Raw genomic sequence first — 16,636 nt, forward strand, 5'->3', positions numbered from 1 at the left:
GAACTGAGAATGAAACTCAACCTTCCTCTAGTGGCCTGGTCAAGACACCTTTAGTGAGTCCTGGGAGGGCAGGCCCTGGGCCCGCAGAGGGGAGCCCCTATTCCATGCCAGGAGCTGCCGGGGGTACATGTCTGTGCTTTTATTTCATCCCCTCAGCTGCCTACCTGTGAGCAGTTTATTATTCCCATCTCACCGATGAGGAATTGAGGCTCACAGACATTAAATAAAATGCCCAAGGCCACAGTCACTGGCGGAGGCCAGAGCCAGCTTACAGGACTCGGGGACCGTCCGCGGTGGCCTTCCTGGCCTCTCCCTTTAGCCCTGGGCCTCCTCCCCGCCTGCCCCGTGGTTAACACCCCTTTCTCTCTCTGCCCCCCTCTGGGTCCTCAGCTCCAAGATCTACATGGCTGACCTGGAATCTGCCCTGCACTACATCCTGCGGGTGGAAGTGGGCAAGTTTTCTCTCCTGGAGGGGCAGCGCTTGGTGGCCCTGAAAAAGTTTATGGCAGTCCTGGCGCAGGTGAGCGGGCCCCGGCCGGCGTCGGTGCGGCGCCCCGAGGGTCAGTGTGCACGCAGCCCGGCCCCTCCCTCGGGGGCGCGGGGTCTGGCTGGACATCGGACCCCACGGCTGTTGGAGGCCACCATGGGCTGCTGCCCTGCAGCCTCAGCCATGCCCGCCAGCCCACACTGCCAGGCACAGCCCTGTGCAGGGGCGTGGGTGGGACGGGCCAGATGTCCGGGGATTGCCCAGCAGCGTCAGGTGTCACCCTGGAGCGTGGCCTCTCACTGCCTGCCGTGGTCGCTGGGAAGCAGGACCCATGGGCGCCGCAGTGAGGGAATGAAGCCTCTGAATCGCCTGTGCCCTCCCAGACACTGAGAGCCAGACCCAGGTGCCAAGCCCTAGCCGGGCCTTCCTTATTCCTGCCCACGAGGCCACTCCCTGAAAGGTAGCTGCTACAGACGGAGGACCTGATGTGTGCCAGGCGTTTAATCCTCCTCCTCACTTGGCTGCAGGGTGGAGAGTACTGCCCCCAGTTAAGGGGCCCAGGATGCTCAGGAGCCTTGCCCGAGGCCTCTCAACCTCCTGGGCAGGAAGAGGGGTGATGGGGATGTGAACTGAGCAGTCAGGCTCCAGAGCCTGTGCCTTCTCCTGCCACGCTCCTTGCTCCTGTGCAGGCGCGATGTGGGCTGCCTCCTCCCTCTGCACCTGCCCGCTGCTCCCTCCCTGTGTCCCCTCTGGTTCCATGTCTGCCATGTGTCCTACTTCAACCCCTGGCTCTGGCCGCTGAGGATGCTGAGTCAGATCCGGGCTCTGGTCCCCTTCAGAGCTTGACTGCTGACTCAGCACCCTCAGCCCTGGGCGCCAGGTCTGAGCTTCTGGGTGCAGGTCTGTGGGCAGCTGGGGCAGGTCGGCGGGCAGCCGGGGCTGTCACCTCTGGGAGTGACCTGCACCTCTCCCTCGGGAACCGCCTGCCAGTCTGGTCCCTCTGCCCCCCTGGCCAGCCTGGCCTTCCGGCTCACTTGGCTTAGTCACGCGCATGTGTGATTACACGGAGGGCCCGTGAGGTCGCCAGCCCTCATCACAGTGCTGTTACTGTCCCAGGCAAGACAACGCTTGGCCCTACCTGAGGTCCCCCCACGCTGAGCCCTGTTCTCCAGCCCATTCTGATAACAGAGGCCTTTCCTCAGAGGCCCTGTGAGCCGCTTGGTCCCCAAGTCGCTGAGGCCTGGGGTGGCTGGCCCAGGGAATCAGAGGCAGAAAGCCCTGAGTGGTTCTGGGTGCTGTCCTGCCTGACACCCAGGGTGCGTCGCAGGCGTCGCTCCAAAAGAGCAGAGCACCCCCTCACCCCCAGTCTGGTCCTCCACAAAGGACCGACCAGGGAAATTAAGTCTTGTTTGGCCCCCAGGGGGGACTGTTTGCAGCCAGAGGGAGGGGAAGAATGGGACCTGGGAAATGCTGGAGTCGGGCAGAGGCTTAAACAGCACCCTCTCGATGGCCCCGGCGGAGCTCCCGCCCTCAGCAGGAGCTGGGAATGCGTTTGGGATGAAGGACCCCTCCCTGCCCAAAGCCAGGGCTCAGAGAGGACAGGGCTGCCCGCAGCACAGAGGGGAGCGGGCTGTGCGGGACTGAGAGCCCTGCCCTGGTGTGGGCAGCTTCGTCCTGCGCAGTGACAGTAGCAGCAGCCGCCATTTCGTGAGCTCGGACAGGGTGCCAGTCTCTGCGAAGTGCTCTTTGTGTATTAGCTCCTTGGTCATTCTCAGAGCAAACCACAGGGTGGGGATCCCATCTCAGAGAGGGGATGAAGGCCCCGGGGAGGAAAGCACCTGTCCCAGACCCTCCAGCCAGTGGGTGGCTGGGCTGAGACTTGCACCCACACGTCATCCAACCCATGCCCTCACCCCCCACGTGCATGGGGCACCGAGAGCATGAGGGGCACAGTGCTCCCGCTGCCTCTCAGCCCCGCTGTGCCTGGCGGGGGGCCCGCTCAGTGCGCCCCTGCCCTGCCCGCCTGAGCTGGGCGCTCCCTGCTCTCGCACATGAGTGTGTGGCAGGACTGGCCACTGGGTGGCGCGTGGTCACCAGGGTTTCCCTGCTCGCCGCAGAGAGGGGCCTCCCTATAGCCCAGAGCCCCTTAATTCATCCTTCCTCCTGACACCCTGGCCTTGGAAGGCGGAAGGTTCCAAGCCCGATGTCGGGCGAAGGTCAGTGAGGGACGCTGACTTGAGGCTGTAAATCTGTGCTGAGAGCCAGAGCTTGTGTGCGCTGACCGAGAGGCAGCGTGTCCACGCCCAGGATTCTCCCTGGGTCTCCTCCCTCTGGGGACGGACGGGTCCAGACCAGGAGGGTTGATGAGATTAGGGGATGGTTTTCCCAGAAGACCGTGTCGGTGGGCAGGCTTTCCTGTTTAGTGATCATTCCCATCTCCAGGACCTTTCCTCTCTCACACGGCTCTCTTCGCTCGCATTTTCCTCTGCAGGCTTCTCGGCGTTGTCCTCCTGACCTGCTCCGCTGTGCCCCCCACTCCTGCCCCGGCCCCCCGTGCATTTGTGCACATGCACTCGCACACACACACATAGCTGTCCTCCTCCCTGGGGTCCCTGTGGCTTTAAAGTGCTGATACTAATCAGATTTGAGCTGACTTTGTCAGAGCAGCTTTTCGTGTTCCTCAGAGACTACTGGGAGTTGCCATCAAGATTGGGATCTTGGCTGTGAGCCCGTGGGCAGCCTCGTCCCCACTGGCAGCCACGGAATACAGATGACAGGCTGTTTGCCAGCCTCGCCCAGCCGGCCGGTCAGTCAGCAAGTCAGCTGCCCTGTGGAAGATCCCCCGGGTCCCCTCTGCCCCGTGGCAGCGTGCGGTCAGGGGTCCACACAGGAGCCCCAGCCTCGGGAGGAGGAGGCCTTCAGGGCGCAGCCCCTCTCCTCCCCCCACCTTCCTCCTCCCCTCACCAGGCACCCAGAACCAGGGTGGTGAGGAGCCACATCTGTGTCTTAGGCAGAATGTTTTCCCGCCGTGGCCCACTTTGCCCCCCCCAACCCTGGGGCTGGGGGCCCCTGGGGAATGGTTTCTCCTCTCCAGCTTGCACTTGTTTCTCCCCTAGTACTTCCCTGGCCAGCCCTTGGTCCAGAACTTCCTGCACTCCGTGAACGACTGGCTCCAGAAGCAGCAGAGGAAGAAAATCCCCTACGGCTTCTTCCAGGCTGCCCTGGAAAACAGGAAGGAGGTGAGTCCGGGCAGCGAGGGAGGATCCTCTCCCACCTCTGAGACTGTGGGCGTGGAGGGGTGACACTGACCTCTGACCTCTACCCCTTCGCACTCAGGAAGGCATCCGTGATCTTGGTTGGGTCTTCCCATTAATAATTAACAAATTACTATTGCGCTCTTTACATGCATATCTTAATCCCCCAACATTAATTGAAGGTGGATATCATCCCCGTTTAGCAGATGAAGAAACTGAGGCGAAGTCACTTGTCCAAGCCCGTACGTGGTTGGGCTGGGATTTAAAAGCGATTGTGAGACACCGGCTGTGACAGTTTTTAACTGCTGCCCTCGGTGGCCTCCACGCACCCAGGGCTGCTCGCCCAGCGTGGCTTCTCTGTGCCTCTCCGGGGGCGCCGCTCAGGCCGCCGATGGCAAAGGTGGGCCAGGGCAGCCAGCAGAGGGCAGAGCCGTACAGACTCGGAGGGTGTCCAAGCTGGACAGTAACCCTCCGAGACCAGCCCCTCGTTTTACGGATGGAGAAGCTGGAAGTAGAATGAGCGTGTGACTTGCTCTGTGTCACAGCTTTTCAGCTCTGATGCTCCTTTGGTGGGTGTGGCCAGAGGAAGGGAGATGCCACCTGGAGGGAGGGATCAGATGCCAGCCTGAGGGAGGGAGCTCATTGGCCTGAGGGCTGTGAGCAGACCTTCCCGTCTCCTGGAAGCTTCTCTTCCCACCGCCATCCTTTTCCTCTCCGTGTGTGCACTCACGTTCACCATCTGTGTCCCTCAGGGCGTTGTGATTGCCAAGAAGGTGAACTGGGTCGGCTGCCAGGGGAGCGAGCCCCATTTCCGGGGCTTCCCCTGCTCCCTGTGGGTCCTCTTCCACTTCCTGACGGTGCAGGCAACGCGGCCAAACGTAGATCGCGCTCAAGAAACAGGTGAGTCCGGGGCCTGCGCACCCCAGGCCTCCGCCTGGCCCTGTCCTGCCTCCACTGGCTCCCTGCTGCGGGCCCCTCTTTAGGGGATTCTGACCCAACCAGCACGGGACCAGAACGGGGCGGCGGGGGGGGGTTGTCTCACAAACTCGGGCGTCAGGCTTCTCCCTGGCTTCCTTGGAGCCATAAGCTTGCTTGGTTTTCAGTCTTCATGAAAACCGAGTGGTTCCATCTTCTCTACTCCTATAAAGAAAAGAACCGAGTCTATCGCACAGTTTGCACGGCTGATACCGTGTGCTTCGAACAATTTTACTGCTTCCCACTGCAAAGTCGTTTTCTAGTGGGAGCTGGGGGACACCTCCCCAAACTGTGCAGCTGCAGCTGCTCCACGACCCACCTGCCTCCCCCCTCCACTCAGCGACCCAAAGGGTGGCATCCAGCCCAGGCCAGTCCATGTTTACCCGGGGACCGGGGATATGTCAGGCCCTGGCTCAGCCTGGAGGAGGCGGAGGTGGAAGAGACAGTCCCTGCTCTGGGCGGACGGACGGTGGGGCAGGTGGGAGGCGGAGTGTGCCAGGGCCAGGAGCCAAGGGGGAGAAGGATGTTCAGAAAGAAAGGAAGTGCTCCCCCTGTCGGGAAGGGTAGGCAGGGGTGAGTTGTGTTAACCCTAAAAATAAAAGGCCAAAGGGAGAGGCAACAAGCACTTACTTGAGATTTTTTTAAAGGATGAAAAGAATACCTATTGGGGAAGCACTGATTCGGGTAGAAACCCAAGCATGTGCTGATTAGGGAGCATTTATGAGGACGGGAAGGGGAACAGTCACGTCAGTGAAGGAAGGCATTTCTATTGGTGCAGATCAGCCCACATAGAGATGCTAATTCTAAAGAATGATGTTCATTTTCAGCCTGGTAGCCATCAGCACAGTAGTCCTATCTTTGCTTTTGCTTTTTTGTCATATTTGCAAGCAGTTCTTTGAGACATAATGTTGCTTTAAGCCCATTCCAGAGAGTTGGGGCCTGAGATGGGCACAGCAGCTCCTCTGGGGGATGGCGGCTCCAACTCCGTGTTCAAGTGGCTCCATTTGTATTGTGTTTTACAGAAGAACAGGAGTTGAGCTAGGAAGGAAGAGCATCCCATCCCCAAAAGAATCAGAGGGAATTAGGGGAGCTGCCGGGCGTGGGCACAGCCAGCCAGTCCCTGTGTCAGCCCGTGTTTACGGAATGTCTCCAACGTGCCGGGCTGTGTCAGCCCGTGTTTACGGAATGTCTCCAACGTGCCGGGCCCTGCTCCAGCGGTGGGCACAGCGGTAGGAGGTGGAAGTCCCTGTCTCCAGGGGACAGTATTCCAGTGGCAGGAAACGACAGTAAACGCACAATAGACCATTCAGTTGTGAGGATGAGTGCTGTGAAGAGGACAGAGCCAAGTGGGGTGCGAGAGGGCCCAGGGGAGGGGCTGCTGTGTTTAGAGGGCGTTGGGGGAAGCTGTTGTGGGGAGATGACCTGTGCTGAGACCTGAATGGGGGCAGGAAGCAGCTGTGGGACAGCTGGGAAGAGAGCCTTCTAGACCGAATTGGTTTGCTAGGCCGCCATGACCAAATGCTACACACTGGGGGGCTTAACCAACAGAAATGTATTGCTCACAGTTCTGGAGGCTGGAAGTCCAAAGTGAAGGTGTTGGCAGGGTCGGTTTCTGCTGAGGCCTCTCCTTGGTTTGCAGGTGGCCATCCCCTCCCTGTGTCTTCACATGGTCTTCTCTGTGTGCGTGGCTGTGTCCAGGTTTCCTCTCTTACGAGGACACCAGTCAGGACACACCCTAATCATCTCATTTAACGTAATCACCTCTTTAAAGACCCTGTGTCCAAACACAGCCACAGGGTTAGGACGGGAGTTAGGACCTCATCACAGGGGTTTAAAGGACACAAGTCAGCCTGTCACACCGGCCGAGGACTAGTGGTGCAGAGCACAGTGTGGCATGTAGGGAGCGCCAGAGGGAGGCCAGTGTGGTGGCCAGCGTGGAGCAGCCTGCAGGGAGAGGCAGGAGAGGAGGTGGGCACGGGGTTTGGATCGCTGTTTAGCGTTTTGAGAATCCATTGGAGAGTTTAAGCAGGGCATGATGCAAATGATCAATGCCTTAGAAAGATTCCTGGGTGGAGGGCAGCAGGGCAGCCGATTCCGAAGCTGTGGATCTGGTTAGTCCAGGAGAGGCGGTGGAGGCCCAGACCAGAGCTGGAGGTGTGCACGTGGAGGAAGTGGGTCGGACTTGGGGATATGTTGAAGGTGGAGCTGACGGGACTCAGTGATGGATCGGGTGAAGCATAGGCATGATCTAGGACTCAGGATGCACCCCGGAGTTGTTGGACCTGAACCTATGGCAGATCATGGTCCTATGAGCCGAGAAATGGGAAGACTCGAGGCAGGGGTGGGGAATGGGGAGTGGACGGGAAGGAGGGGCAGGGAAGGTGGACTTAATGGTCCGTGCCCGTGAGACATCTGAATGGAGAGGTAGACAGTTGAGGCTGGAGTTCTGGGGAGAGGTCCAGGATGGAGATGCACATCGGGTGGTCATTAGCACACAGGTGACCGTTAACGCCGAGGGCTGGATGAGCCCATGAGAGGGTGGGCAGAGAAGAGAGTGGAGGCCTGAGCTCTGGGCTCTGCAGCATCTGGGCCTCGAGGAGCAGAGCCAGCAAAGGAGACTAAGAAGGAGCAGCCCCTGAGGTTTCAAGAGTGCGTCCCCAATAGAGCGATTCAAGGAGACATGGTCAGCCGAGTGGGTGCCCTGTGCTGCTGGGGCTGGGGCCCTTTCTGGCAGGAGTTGTCTGGTTTAGTCGTGAGAAAGGCCTGGTTGGATTGAGCTGGAGAAGACGGAGAGCAGGGAAGAAACTGGAGATAATGGGGGAGTCCCTGGGGTGTAACGGGTCAGAGGAGGGTTTCGTTACTGAAGCTGTTTTGCCAGTTGGAATGATGTCATATTAAAGGGAGACGTTGATGATGCAATAACAAAATAAAATATTTGCAGGAGTAAAATCTTAAAGGAGGCGAGAAGGGAGGAGGTCTGGAGACAGGCTGGCGGAGGAGGTGAAGACTGTTGCAGCGCAGGTGGAGGGTGGTGGGCGACGGGGGTGGCTGCAGGAGGAGGAGAGAGGCAAGGCCTGGCTGGGTGTGGGCGCTAAACTGCCAGGAACAATGGCCAGGCCGTGGGGCTCAGCAGGACAGAGAACAGCGTGCTGATGTCCCAGTGGACGGAGGGGTGAGACTAGATCCGTGGTCAGCAAACTGCGGCTCGTGAGCCACATGCGGCTCTTTGGCCCCTTGAGTGTGGCTCTTCCACAAAATACCACGGCCTGGGCGAGTCTATTTTGAAGAAGTGGCGTTAGAAGAAGTTTACGTTTAAAAAATTTGGCTCTCCAAAGAAATTTCAATCGTTGTACTGTTGATATTTGGCTCTGTTGACTAATGAGTTTGCCGACCACTGGACTAGATGGCCTTTTGAAGGGCAGGGGGTTTTGCAGCAGGAAGGAACAGCCCAGGCCACTTCCCTGCCTGCAGCCCTCAGGTGTATGGAGGGTATGAGACAAGTGGGGCGGGGGGGGGGGGGGGAGCGGGGGGCATTGGTATCTTCAGGGAGGAGCCCAGTGTCAGAGCAGGAGGGTGGGGGGAATAATCAAGCCTGTACTGATGCCAGGCCAGAGGGCCCAGTAGGAGGGAATGGGGAGGGGGAGGGGAGGTGGAGACACATTAGAGGATGTGCAGGCCGGATCAGGGTGGACTCCTGGCCCTAAGCCCAAGGGATGAGGTGCAGTGGGGAGCGAGTCGGAACAGGAAGCCTAAAGCAGTGGGGCCACGGAGGGGCAGAGGGGTTGAGGGGTGGGCGCTCTGGCCCCTGCCCCCCTCTCTAGCCACTTCTCAAGGAGCCTGCGTGTCCTGCTGAGAACTTTGGACTTGAGTAAGTGACGGGGCCTGGGTCAGTGGCAGAGGTAAGAAACGGGGGTTTCGGAGTTTGGGAGGAGATGGAGTCGGCTCTGAAGTGACCCTTGGGAGGTGGAGAGCAGTAGGCAGGGAGACCCTAGGGGCCTCATTGGATGGGCTGGGGTGTAGGGGCCCTGTGCAGAGGCGACCATGTGGGCCCGTGGAGGGATGGGGGTGGGGCTGGCCGGGGCAGACAGTCTGAAGGGCCCCCTGTGAATGGCGGCTCCTCTCCCCACAGCCAAGGCCCAGGAGGTCCTCCAGGCCATCCGGGGCTACGTCCGCTTCTTCTTTGGCTGCCGGGACTGCGCTGGCCACTTTGAGAAGATGGCGGCCGCCTCCATGCACCGCGTGGGCAGTCGGGACAGCGCCGTCCTCTGGCTGTGGTCCAGCCACAACAAGGTCAACGCCCGCCTCGCAGGTAAGGAAGGACCACCTCCAAGGCTGGCGCCACCTACGGCGGGAGGATGAGGTGGGGGACTTGGGAGTCCTGGACCAGAGTTAGGAGACGGGACACTCGTCGTCCCCCAGGTGACAACACCTCGTGTGGCACAGCGTTTCACAGCGCACAGGGCCTTTCCCGTGCTCTGCCAGCCCGGCTGCTGTGTATCCGTACCATTAGCCCCATTTTCCGGATGAGGAAATCGAGGCTTGGACCCTCTAAGACCTGCTCTGCTGATGCCCTTGCTCCTTTCCCCTGCACCAGGGGCCCTCCCTCTGGCCTGGTGGGGTCCCTTTCCTGTGTCCCCATTCTGCTTTCTGGCTATTGGCCCCTTACTCAGACCAACGGGAAAGTGAGCGCTGGGCTTTTCTGCCCCCCTGGGAGGGGTCTAATGATAAAATGGGCTGGAAAAGAAAGACCAGGTGCTTTCTAGAAATAAGAAGGACTGATTTCACCGGGGGGCAAGGGTGGGGGGCGGGGGGGGCCTGGCCTGCTGAGTTCCCACATTGGCAGTGCTTCTGTTCCCTGGGCTCAGGCGTCCGATGGGTCCACTAGGCAGAAGCATTCATCTCCGGGGTGACCGGCTGGCAGGTGGGGAGGGAGCCATCTGTGGACGGGAGCCTGGGCTTGTCTGTGGGGACAGAGGAGTATGTGGGGCTGGGACAGACGGCCCAGGGGGCGGGGGTGGGGACAAGGCCTAGCAGGGGAGGGTAGAGGCGCTGCAGGAGCAGGTGGTGGTGCAGGGGCTGCACTTGGTCCTGGTCTCCTGGGGCCTCCTGGTGGACTCTGAAAAGAAGGCACGTGCCTGTCTCTCCTCCCACCCCTGCCCTCCCCGCCCCAGCCCTGCCACCAAATGCTCCGTCTGACCCTCTCGCCCTATGACCTCCGCAGGCTTCCAGCTTCCCTCGGGGCCCAGCTGCTGCTGGTGGGCCAGGAGCCAGGCCTCTCTCCGAGGGTCCTAAGGAAGGCCGTTCCCTACCCTCTCTGGGGCGGGGGGGGGGGTCCCTTCAGTTACAACTGATCAGTGAGGGGAGGGGAGGCACAGGCCGAGCGCTCACTTTGCAAGGCCCGCTCCCCGCTTCTCACCGGACCCTTGGAATCTACTTGCCGCCCCTCCCCTACTGGCTCCTACATCTCCTCCGGCTTCATTCTGACCAGCAACTTTTTTCCTATGAAGCCCTTTGGAGCGGTGCCTCCTTCCCGAGAGATGGGCAGATCGGCCTTCCCTGGTGACACTGAGGCCCTCGGGCTCAGCCTGGGTTCTGCCCATAGCCCGGCCCTGCTTGGGGTCCCAGCTGCCTGGGAGGCAGGGCAGCTCCTCCCTCTCTTCCCGTCCAGGGCCCAGGCCTCCCCACACCCACCCCTTGGAGCCCACCCGGGGAGGGAACTCCACTAACTCCCACCCACCCCACAGGGCTGCAGTGGAATTACTATGTGCTACCAACTCTTCTTTTAAAGAAATTTTCCACTTAATTACAAAAGTAACATATCTCCACTCTATAAAACTTGGAGAATTTCAGAAAATGGCAAAGAAGACAAATACTAGCAGACCAACCAAAGCCTGCAAGCCAGGTCCTTCCGAGCTGCCCTTTCCCGTGTCTGGTCTGGGGGAGAGCGGTAGAAACCCGCAGAGAAGTTGACAAAGGGAGAAAGTGGATTAATATGGGGGAGGAGCCCTAGCCGGTGTGGCTCAGTGGATAGAGCATCGGCCTGTGGACTGAAGGGTCCCGGGTTCGATTCCTGGTCAGGGGCACATACCCGGGTTGCAGGTCGATCCCCAGAAGGGGGCGTGCAGGAGGCAGCCGATCAATGATTCTCTCTCATCATTGATGTTTCTCTCTCTCCCTTTCCCTTCCTCTCTGAAATCAATAGAAATATATTTTTTAAAAATATGGGGGAGAACTGGAGTGCCGGGGTGGGAGTGCTGGGGTGGGGTCGGGAGGACTCCCCTCACCCAGGGGAGCCCAGGCCCAGTGCTAGCTGGTGTTTGGCCTGCCTCCTCTCACACCCACCTGCTCAAGGCGAGCCCTTTTTGGCAGGTGAGGGAGCTGGCATTCTGAATGGAAGGATGAGGTCTGGGCTTCCGGGTGGGCCCCGCGTCCCAGCCAACCTGTGTGTGCTTCTCTCCCCAGGGGCCCCCAGCGAGGACCCCCAGTTCCCCAAGGTGCAGTGGCCGCCCCGTGAGCTCTGTTCTCCCTGCCACAATGAACTCCGGGGGACGCCTGTGTGGGACCTGGGCAACACCCTCAGCTTCTTCAAAACCCACTTCTCCTGGAGCAACATCGTCAGGGACCTTCCCGCAGCGGAGCCCCCCCGGCGGGGGGCACAGAGGGTGGCCGCCACCGCCGAGCTGGACCCGGCGCCCGGGAACTCCACTCTGGGCCCCGAGGAGGCTGAGAGCATGGTGGGCCCGGGGACCAAGTTCCCCGGGACGGTCGTCCTGGGGGCTTTAGCGGACAGACTCGGGGCAAGCGGCCCCCCGGAGAGGCAGGCTAGCCTCGGTGTGACCAGGGCCGGGCTGGATCAGGGGCCTCCTGAGCACATGGCGGATCTCCAGAGGGATAGCGGGGAGCAGCCGGAAGGGCGGGAACCCTTGACCGAGCGAGACTTGGGAGCCGGGTTGCGAGCTGAGCTCCCGGCTGAGGACCTGCCCAGCGGCCCCTCAGAGCGGAGGCGCGTGGGCCGCAGCTCCAAGCAGCTGGCCGGGGTCCCTGAGGGGGAGCCAGAGGCGGGGGCCCTGCGGGGCCGAGGCCAGTGGCTGCAGGTGCTGGAAGGGGACTTCTCGCACCTGGACATCAGCCTCTGCGTGGTGCTCTACTCCCTGTCCTTCATGGGCCTGCTGGCCATGTACACCTACTTCCGGGCCAGGATGAGGGCCCTGAAGGGCCACGCTAGCCACCCCACAGCCTGAACCGTCCACCTGGGGAGGGTGGCAGGAACGGGGCTGCTCCCCATGGGCTCTTCCAGGCCCCTACCCCCCTCCCCGCCTTGCTCTTTGTCCAGGGAAACCCAGGAAAGCCAGTTGCTCCAGTGAGCCCTCCTTGGTCCTTGTGGGAAGGGATGTTCCAGAGACATGAAGAGGTGCAGGGGTCCAGGCTCCTCAGACAGCACAGAGGGGGGGCGGGCAGCCCTGGGCAGGGAGGGTGGGAGGCGCTGCCCGCGGCTTCTCAGCACCAAATTCCTCTCTTTCAGCTTATCTGAAGCCCCGCCTCATTCTTGCTGATGCTCCAATGTCTCCTGCTCGGTCTTGGCCCTAAATGGGGGCCAGTGAGCCACAGGTTCCAAGGCTTCCCATCGGAGGAGGGTCCCCGGGCTGAGTGGGCTGGAGCAGAACTCCTCCCTACACCCCAGGGCCCCGCCCATCCCGCTCCCTTCTGGATACAGAGGCCTTCGCACCAGAGAAGGAAGGACCGCCTCCGGCCCTGGTGGCCTGCCCAGCCTCCGGCCCCTCAGACCTCCTGGCTGGGGGGTTGGCCTGAGCGTAGGGACTGGAAGCTTGTGGAAGTGCTGTGACCTCCCAGGTGACATTTGTGGGAGGGGCGCCTTGGCCTGGTCCTTCCCAAACCTCTGCTACAGGGAGTGCACAGGCTGGGGCTGGGCTGGGCTTGCTCAGCTGGGCGGGTGATGGTTGAGGGGCTGGGGTGAGTGGCTGGCTTAGCAGGACCTGGTGAGGGGCAGCGTGGGATTGAGGTTGGGGATGTGGGGACCTGTAGTGCCTTACTCGGGGCGGAGCTGGGAGAGGTAGAGTGAAGAAGCAGGAAGACGTTGCTTCCCATGTGCTTCGGCTCTTCCCCCTTCGGCTCACCTGTCTGGGAGCTGGATCTTCGTTGATTTTAATTTTCAAAATAGACGCTAATCTTTGAGTGTGGAGGGTGCGGGAGTGAGAGGAGTGTCACCTCTCGGGGTCCACCCCCCGTCTGGTAGAGGTGAAAGGGTCAGAGGGGCGGGTGACGCTGTACATACACATGCTTGGTTCTCACTCTGCCCGCTGCTGTCGAGGGCTGTGGAATAAATTATTTTTGTTAAGGCAAGCACCCCTGTGTCCTGTAACTTGCTACTTGGAGGCCTAGTGTCCGGGTCTGGACAGTCTGTGCAAAACTCTGTCGTGAGAGATCCAGCGAGACACGATTCCCCCAGGCTCACAGAGCTGCTGGCCTGCAGGGGACACGGCGCCCCATCACAGCCCCTTCTCCTCGAGGGGGCCTCCCCGAGGGGCCCCAGAGCTCTGGGTGCTCCGGGCCCAGCCGTCTCCCAGAGCACCAGGCACGCCGCAGTGGAGGTGCAGTCCCACCCCCTGCACCCCCGTCATCCCCGGAACACCTGCCCAGGTGCTCTCCGTTCTGCTGGAGGCACCTTCGTCTGCACCTGCCTGGCTCTCAGGCATCCCGCATCTCCAGCTCCCTGGGAAGGAGAGGGGCCCTGGGGTGGCGGCTCAGCCCGGAGGAGTCAGCCAGATTAGAGGGCCTGCCCCTAATCCGTCCTGCCGGGTTTTACAAGGATCAGAGCAGCTGATAATGAACCTCATTAAGAGGGAGCAGGAGCCCCAATCCGATTTGGGTTTTCTCTTGGACATCCCTTGGCTCAGACGGAGGGGGTGGGGTTCCAAGCATGCCCCTTCTGCTAGGGCAGCTGGGGTGGGGGTGGGGGGACAGCAGGGGTCACCCCCCTCCCCTGCTGTGTCAGCCCTGTGTTACCTCGGGTGGATCCCAGCCTGGAGCTGCTCCTCTGTCAGAGGTTCCCTGCCTGTGTCCCTGCTCTAGCCACCCCCCTGCCCGCTCCATCCTCCTAGGCCAGCTTGCTCATCTCCCTTTGCCCACAGGCCGGGCTGGCAGGCTGAGAGACTGCCCGGCCAGCACAGTGTCGGCCGCGTGGCCCTGGCCCCGGGGGTGAAGGCTTCCGCGGGCCAGGACTACTTGCACACACCTGTTCCCCACCACCACCTGGTGCTGCCGCAACGCCAAGACAGGGTTTCCGTGCGCCCGCCCTCAGAGCTCCAGGGACCGTGTTTTCTAAACCAAGCTCAGGGATCCAGAACTAGGCCCGGCCGCAGGGTGGGTCTCCCCCTCAGCTGATTGATAAACAAGGGCCGGCCTCCTCCTCAGCAGGACTGCTGCCTTTCACCCTGATTTCCCCAGGGCTCTCGGCAGCATCCAGCATCGATAACCGGCTTCTCCCGCCAGCTGGTCCCCTCCCCTCCCCGGCCCGCCAGGCCTGGAGCCGGGGCTTCTGTGACTTGAACACCGCCTGCCGCCTCCGCTCCAGGTCGTCCTCTGCACCTTGGGAGAGCTCCCACTCGGGAGAGGGTCCCGGGGGGCCAGCACGGCAAAGGCGCCAGGCCCGGGCGGACGGCGCCCAGCCCGGGATGTTCCTACCGAGCATTCAGGCCGGTTTCCTGGAGGAGGCAGCTGAGCTGGGCTTGGAGAGATGTGTTAGCAAAGAAAACGAGGAGGAAGAGGGCATCCCAGGCAGAGGAGAAAGCACGTGCCGCCGAGGCCAGCAAAGGAAAATAGTGAATACGAGACTTTCGAAGCAAAAAACTAAAAAGCAGTTAAAGGAGTTTTCCAAAGTTGCACTGGCCTGGAAGCTGGGAGTAAACAGAAGAGAGACGCGATTCCCCCTGCTGTGTGGGGCTTACACTCTAGGAAAGGTGAGAGGGAAAATATACCGTGGTGAGTGCTCTGAAGCGTAGAGACCAGCAGGGGCTGGAGGGGGGGTGGGCTCTGAGTCGTGGGAGGGGTGTAGGGGTCACGGGTAGGGTGGAGGGACCACAGTCCTGAGGGGCCCCTTCACTCAGAAGCCTCCATCAGACTGACGCGGTCCCGAGAGGTGTCCCACCTTCGGCCTGGCTCTTCCCCCAGCAGCCTTGGCACAGGGTGGGGGCGAGGAGTGGGCTCCAGGGAGCTGGGAGGGAAGTCCCAGCGGTTGGAGGAGGAGGACACCTGGCTCCAGCCCCTGGCTGCCCACGGACCGGACCAGCTGGTTCTAATCCTGGGTGAACCATGAACTCTGGAGCCTCCGTTTCCGCCTCCGTCAGACGAAGGCCACAGACTGGGCTCCATGGTCCCTCCGGTGCCTCTTCCTCTCACGGTGATGCCAGCTGTGCCTCCAGGGCCTTCCAGAAAGGACTGCTGGCTGTCGGGGACCACAGCTACGTGGCCTGTGTCCCCACAGAACAACCGTGAGAGGCAAGGCTCACTGGCTGCAGCCCCAGGAAGAGCGCCCCAGAGGCCTCTGTGCCCTGCGGCCTAGTTCTCCCGAGATGGCCCCCCTGAACCTCCAGGGTCCAGGGAAGCTGCAGCGCAACCCGTCCCTTCCCTGGCACCCCCCTCCCCTTCCCCTCCCACTTCAGGGCCAGCCTCCTATGAGGACAGAGGCTCATCTCCACCACACACCTTCACACCCCCTCCCACTGTAAGAACTAAATCAGACTCCAAAAAGAGTAGTTTAATTTTTACCCCTGGCCCTCTGTGCTGGCTTGCCCTCCACTTCCGTCCTGTATCTGTACCCCTGCCCCCCACAAACACACACACACACACACACACACACACACACACACACACACACACACAGCAGTGCAGGCCCTGGCTTCTCCCCCACTGTCCAGCCTGGAGGGGGGCGGCCATTCACACCCAGAGAGAACAACTGCCCTTCCCATTCCTCCCACCCCCTCCCTGGGCCTTGGCCTTCGGATTGGGCCCCGGCAGTGCCGTCTCCTCAGTAGAGAGGCTCCCCGCACTCACTGAGATCCCAGCTCCTGGAGCCCAGGGGACAGGTCATGGCAGAGGAGGACTCCTTCCAAAGCTCTGGTCTCTGCCCTGGAGGAGAGCACCTCATCGCGGGGGTGTGGTGCCCTCAGGAGGGTCACTGGAGTGACAGGCTGATGGCCCAGGCTCTCTGCTCACCTCCGGGCCCTTCCCTCCAGATTTCACCTCTGCCCGGGTGTGTGTGTGTGTGTGTGTGTGTGTGTGTGTGTGTGTGTGTGTGCAGGTGAGGGTCACAGACAGGGAGGAGAGTCTCGAAGTCACAAGGCAAAGGCGGGGACCTCTGCCAACATGAGGAGATAAAGCTAAGGGGACAGTCCATGGGGCACTGGCCTTGGGGGTCACTGAGGACGACTCAAGGAGCACCTGTTCAGACTGTGGGGTGAGATCTCCCTGGCAGGGCTGGCCGGTGTCCAGGTGCTTCTATGGGGAGAGCCCAGCCTTCTCGGGGCTGTGGACCCGCCAGGAGAAAGGGGCCCTCGGTGCTCTGGTCGGCCGTCCTCCGTCACCTGCAAGCATGGCTTGCCTCTCCCCCGGGTCGGCCTGGAAGCTTCTGCCGCTGTGGTGAGGGGACCACCTTGTCTAGCCTGGATCTGCTCTGCCGGGTCCCCACCGAGTTCTCAGACCTCCTTGCTTCTGGTGGTCAGAGTTCTGCTTCGGAGCAGGAGGAATGGATGCTGGGAATATTGATTACTTCAGGAAATTTCAGCTAGGATCCTGCCTTCACCCAAATAAATCCCAGCGATGTAAAAAAATAAGGCATAGAAAAATATAACTATTTCATTCTTTTTGTAAGTATAAAAACAATGGAAAGTCTAGCTCAGGTGAG

At 61.0% G+C, this 16,636-nt stretch overlaps 1 protein-coding gene across 2 annotated transcripts in view; it reads left to right on the top strand.

The window, feature by feature from the left end:
• QSOX1 (quiescin sulfhydryl oxidase 1) overlaps nucleotides 1-13,080 on the top strand; it is a 39,243-nt gene extending 26,163 nt beyond the window's left edge. Inside the window, exons 8-13 of one of the 2 annotated variants that reach the window (XM_054711861.1) lie at nucleotides 391-520; nucleotides 3,604-3,726; nucleotides 4,494-4,641; nucleotides 8,846-9,025; nucleotides 11,179-11,450; nucleotides 12,239-13,080. In XM_054711861.1, the coding sequence (XP_054567836.1) occupies nucleotides 391-520; nucleotides 3,604-3,726; nucleotides 4,494-4,641; nucleotides 8,846-9,025; nucleotides 11,179-11,450; nucleotides 12,239-12,247 (862 nt within the window). In that variant the 3' untranslated portion in view covers nucleotides 12,248-13,080. Of the gene's footprint in view, nucleotides 1-390; nucleotides 521-3,603; nucleotides 3,727-4,493; nucleotides 4,642-8,845; nucleotides 9,026-11,178 lie in introns of both variants that reach the window. The other variant, XM_054711860.1, reaches the window with a different exon arrangement.
• Nucleotides 13,081-16,636: the final 3,556 nt, after the last annotated feature.

The sequence above is a fragment of the Eptesicus fuscus genome, chromosome 22 (genome assembly GCF_027574615.1).
Source record: "Eptesicus fuscus isolate TK198812 chromosome 22, DD_ASM_mEF_20220401, whole genome shotgun sequence".
Lineage (NCBI taxonomy): Eukaryota > Metazoa > Chordata > Mammalia > Chiroptera > Vespertilionidae > Eptesicus > Eptesicus fuscus.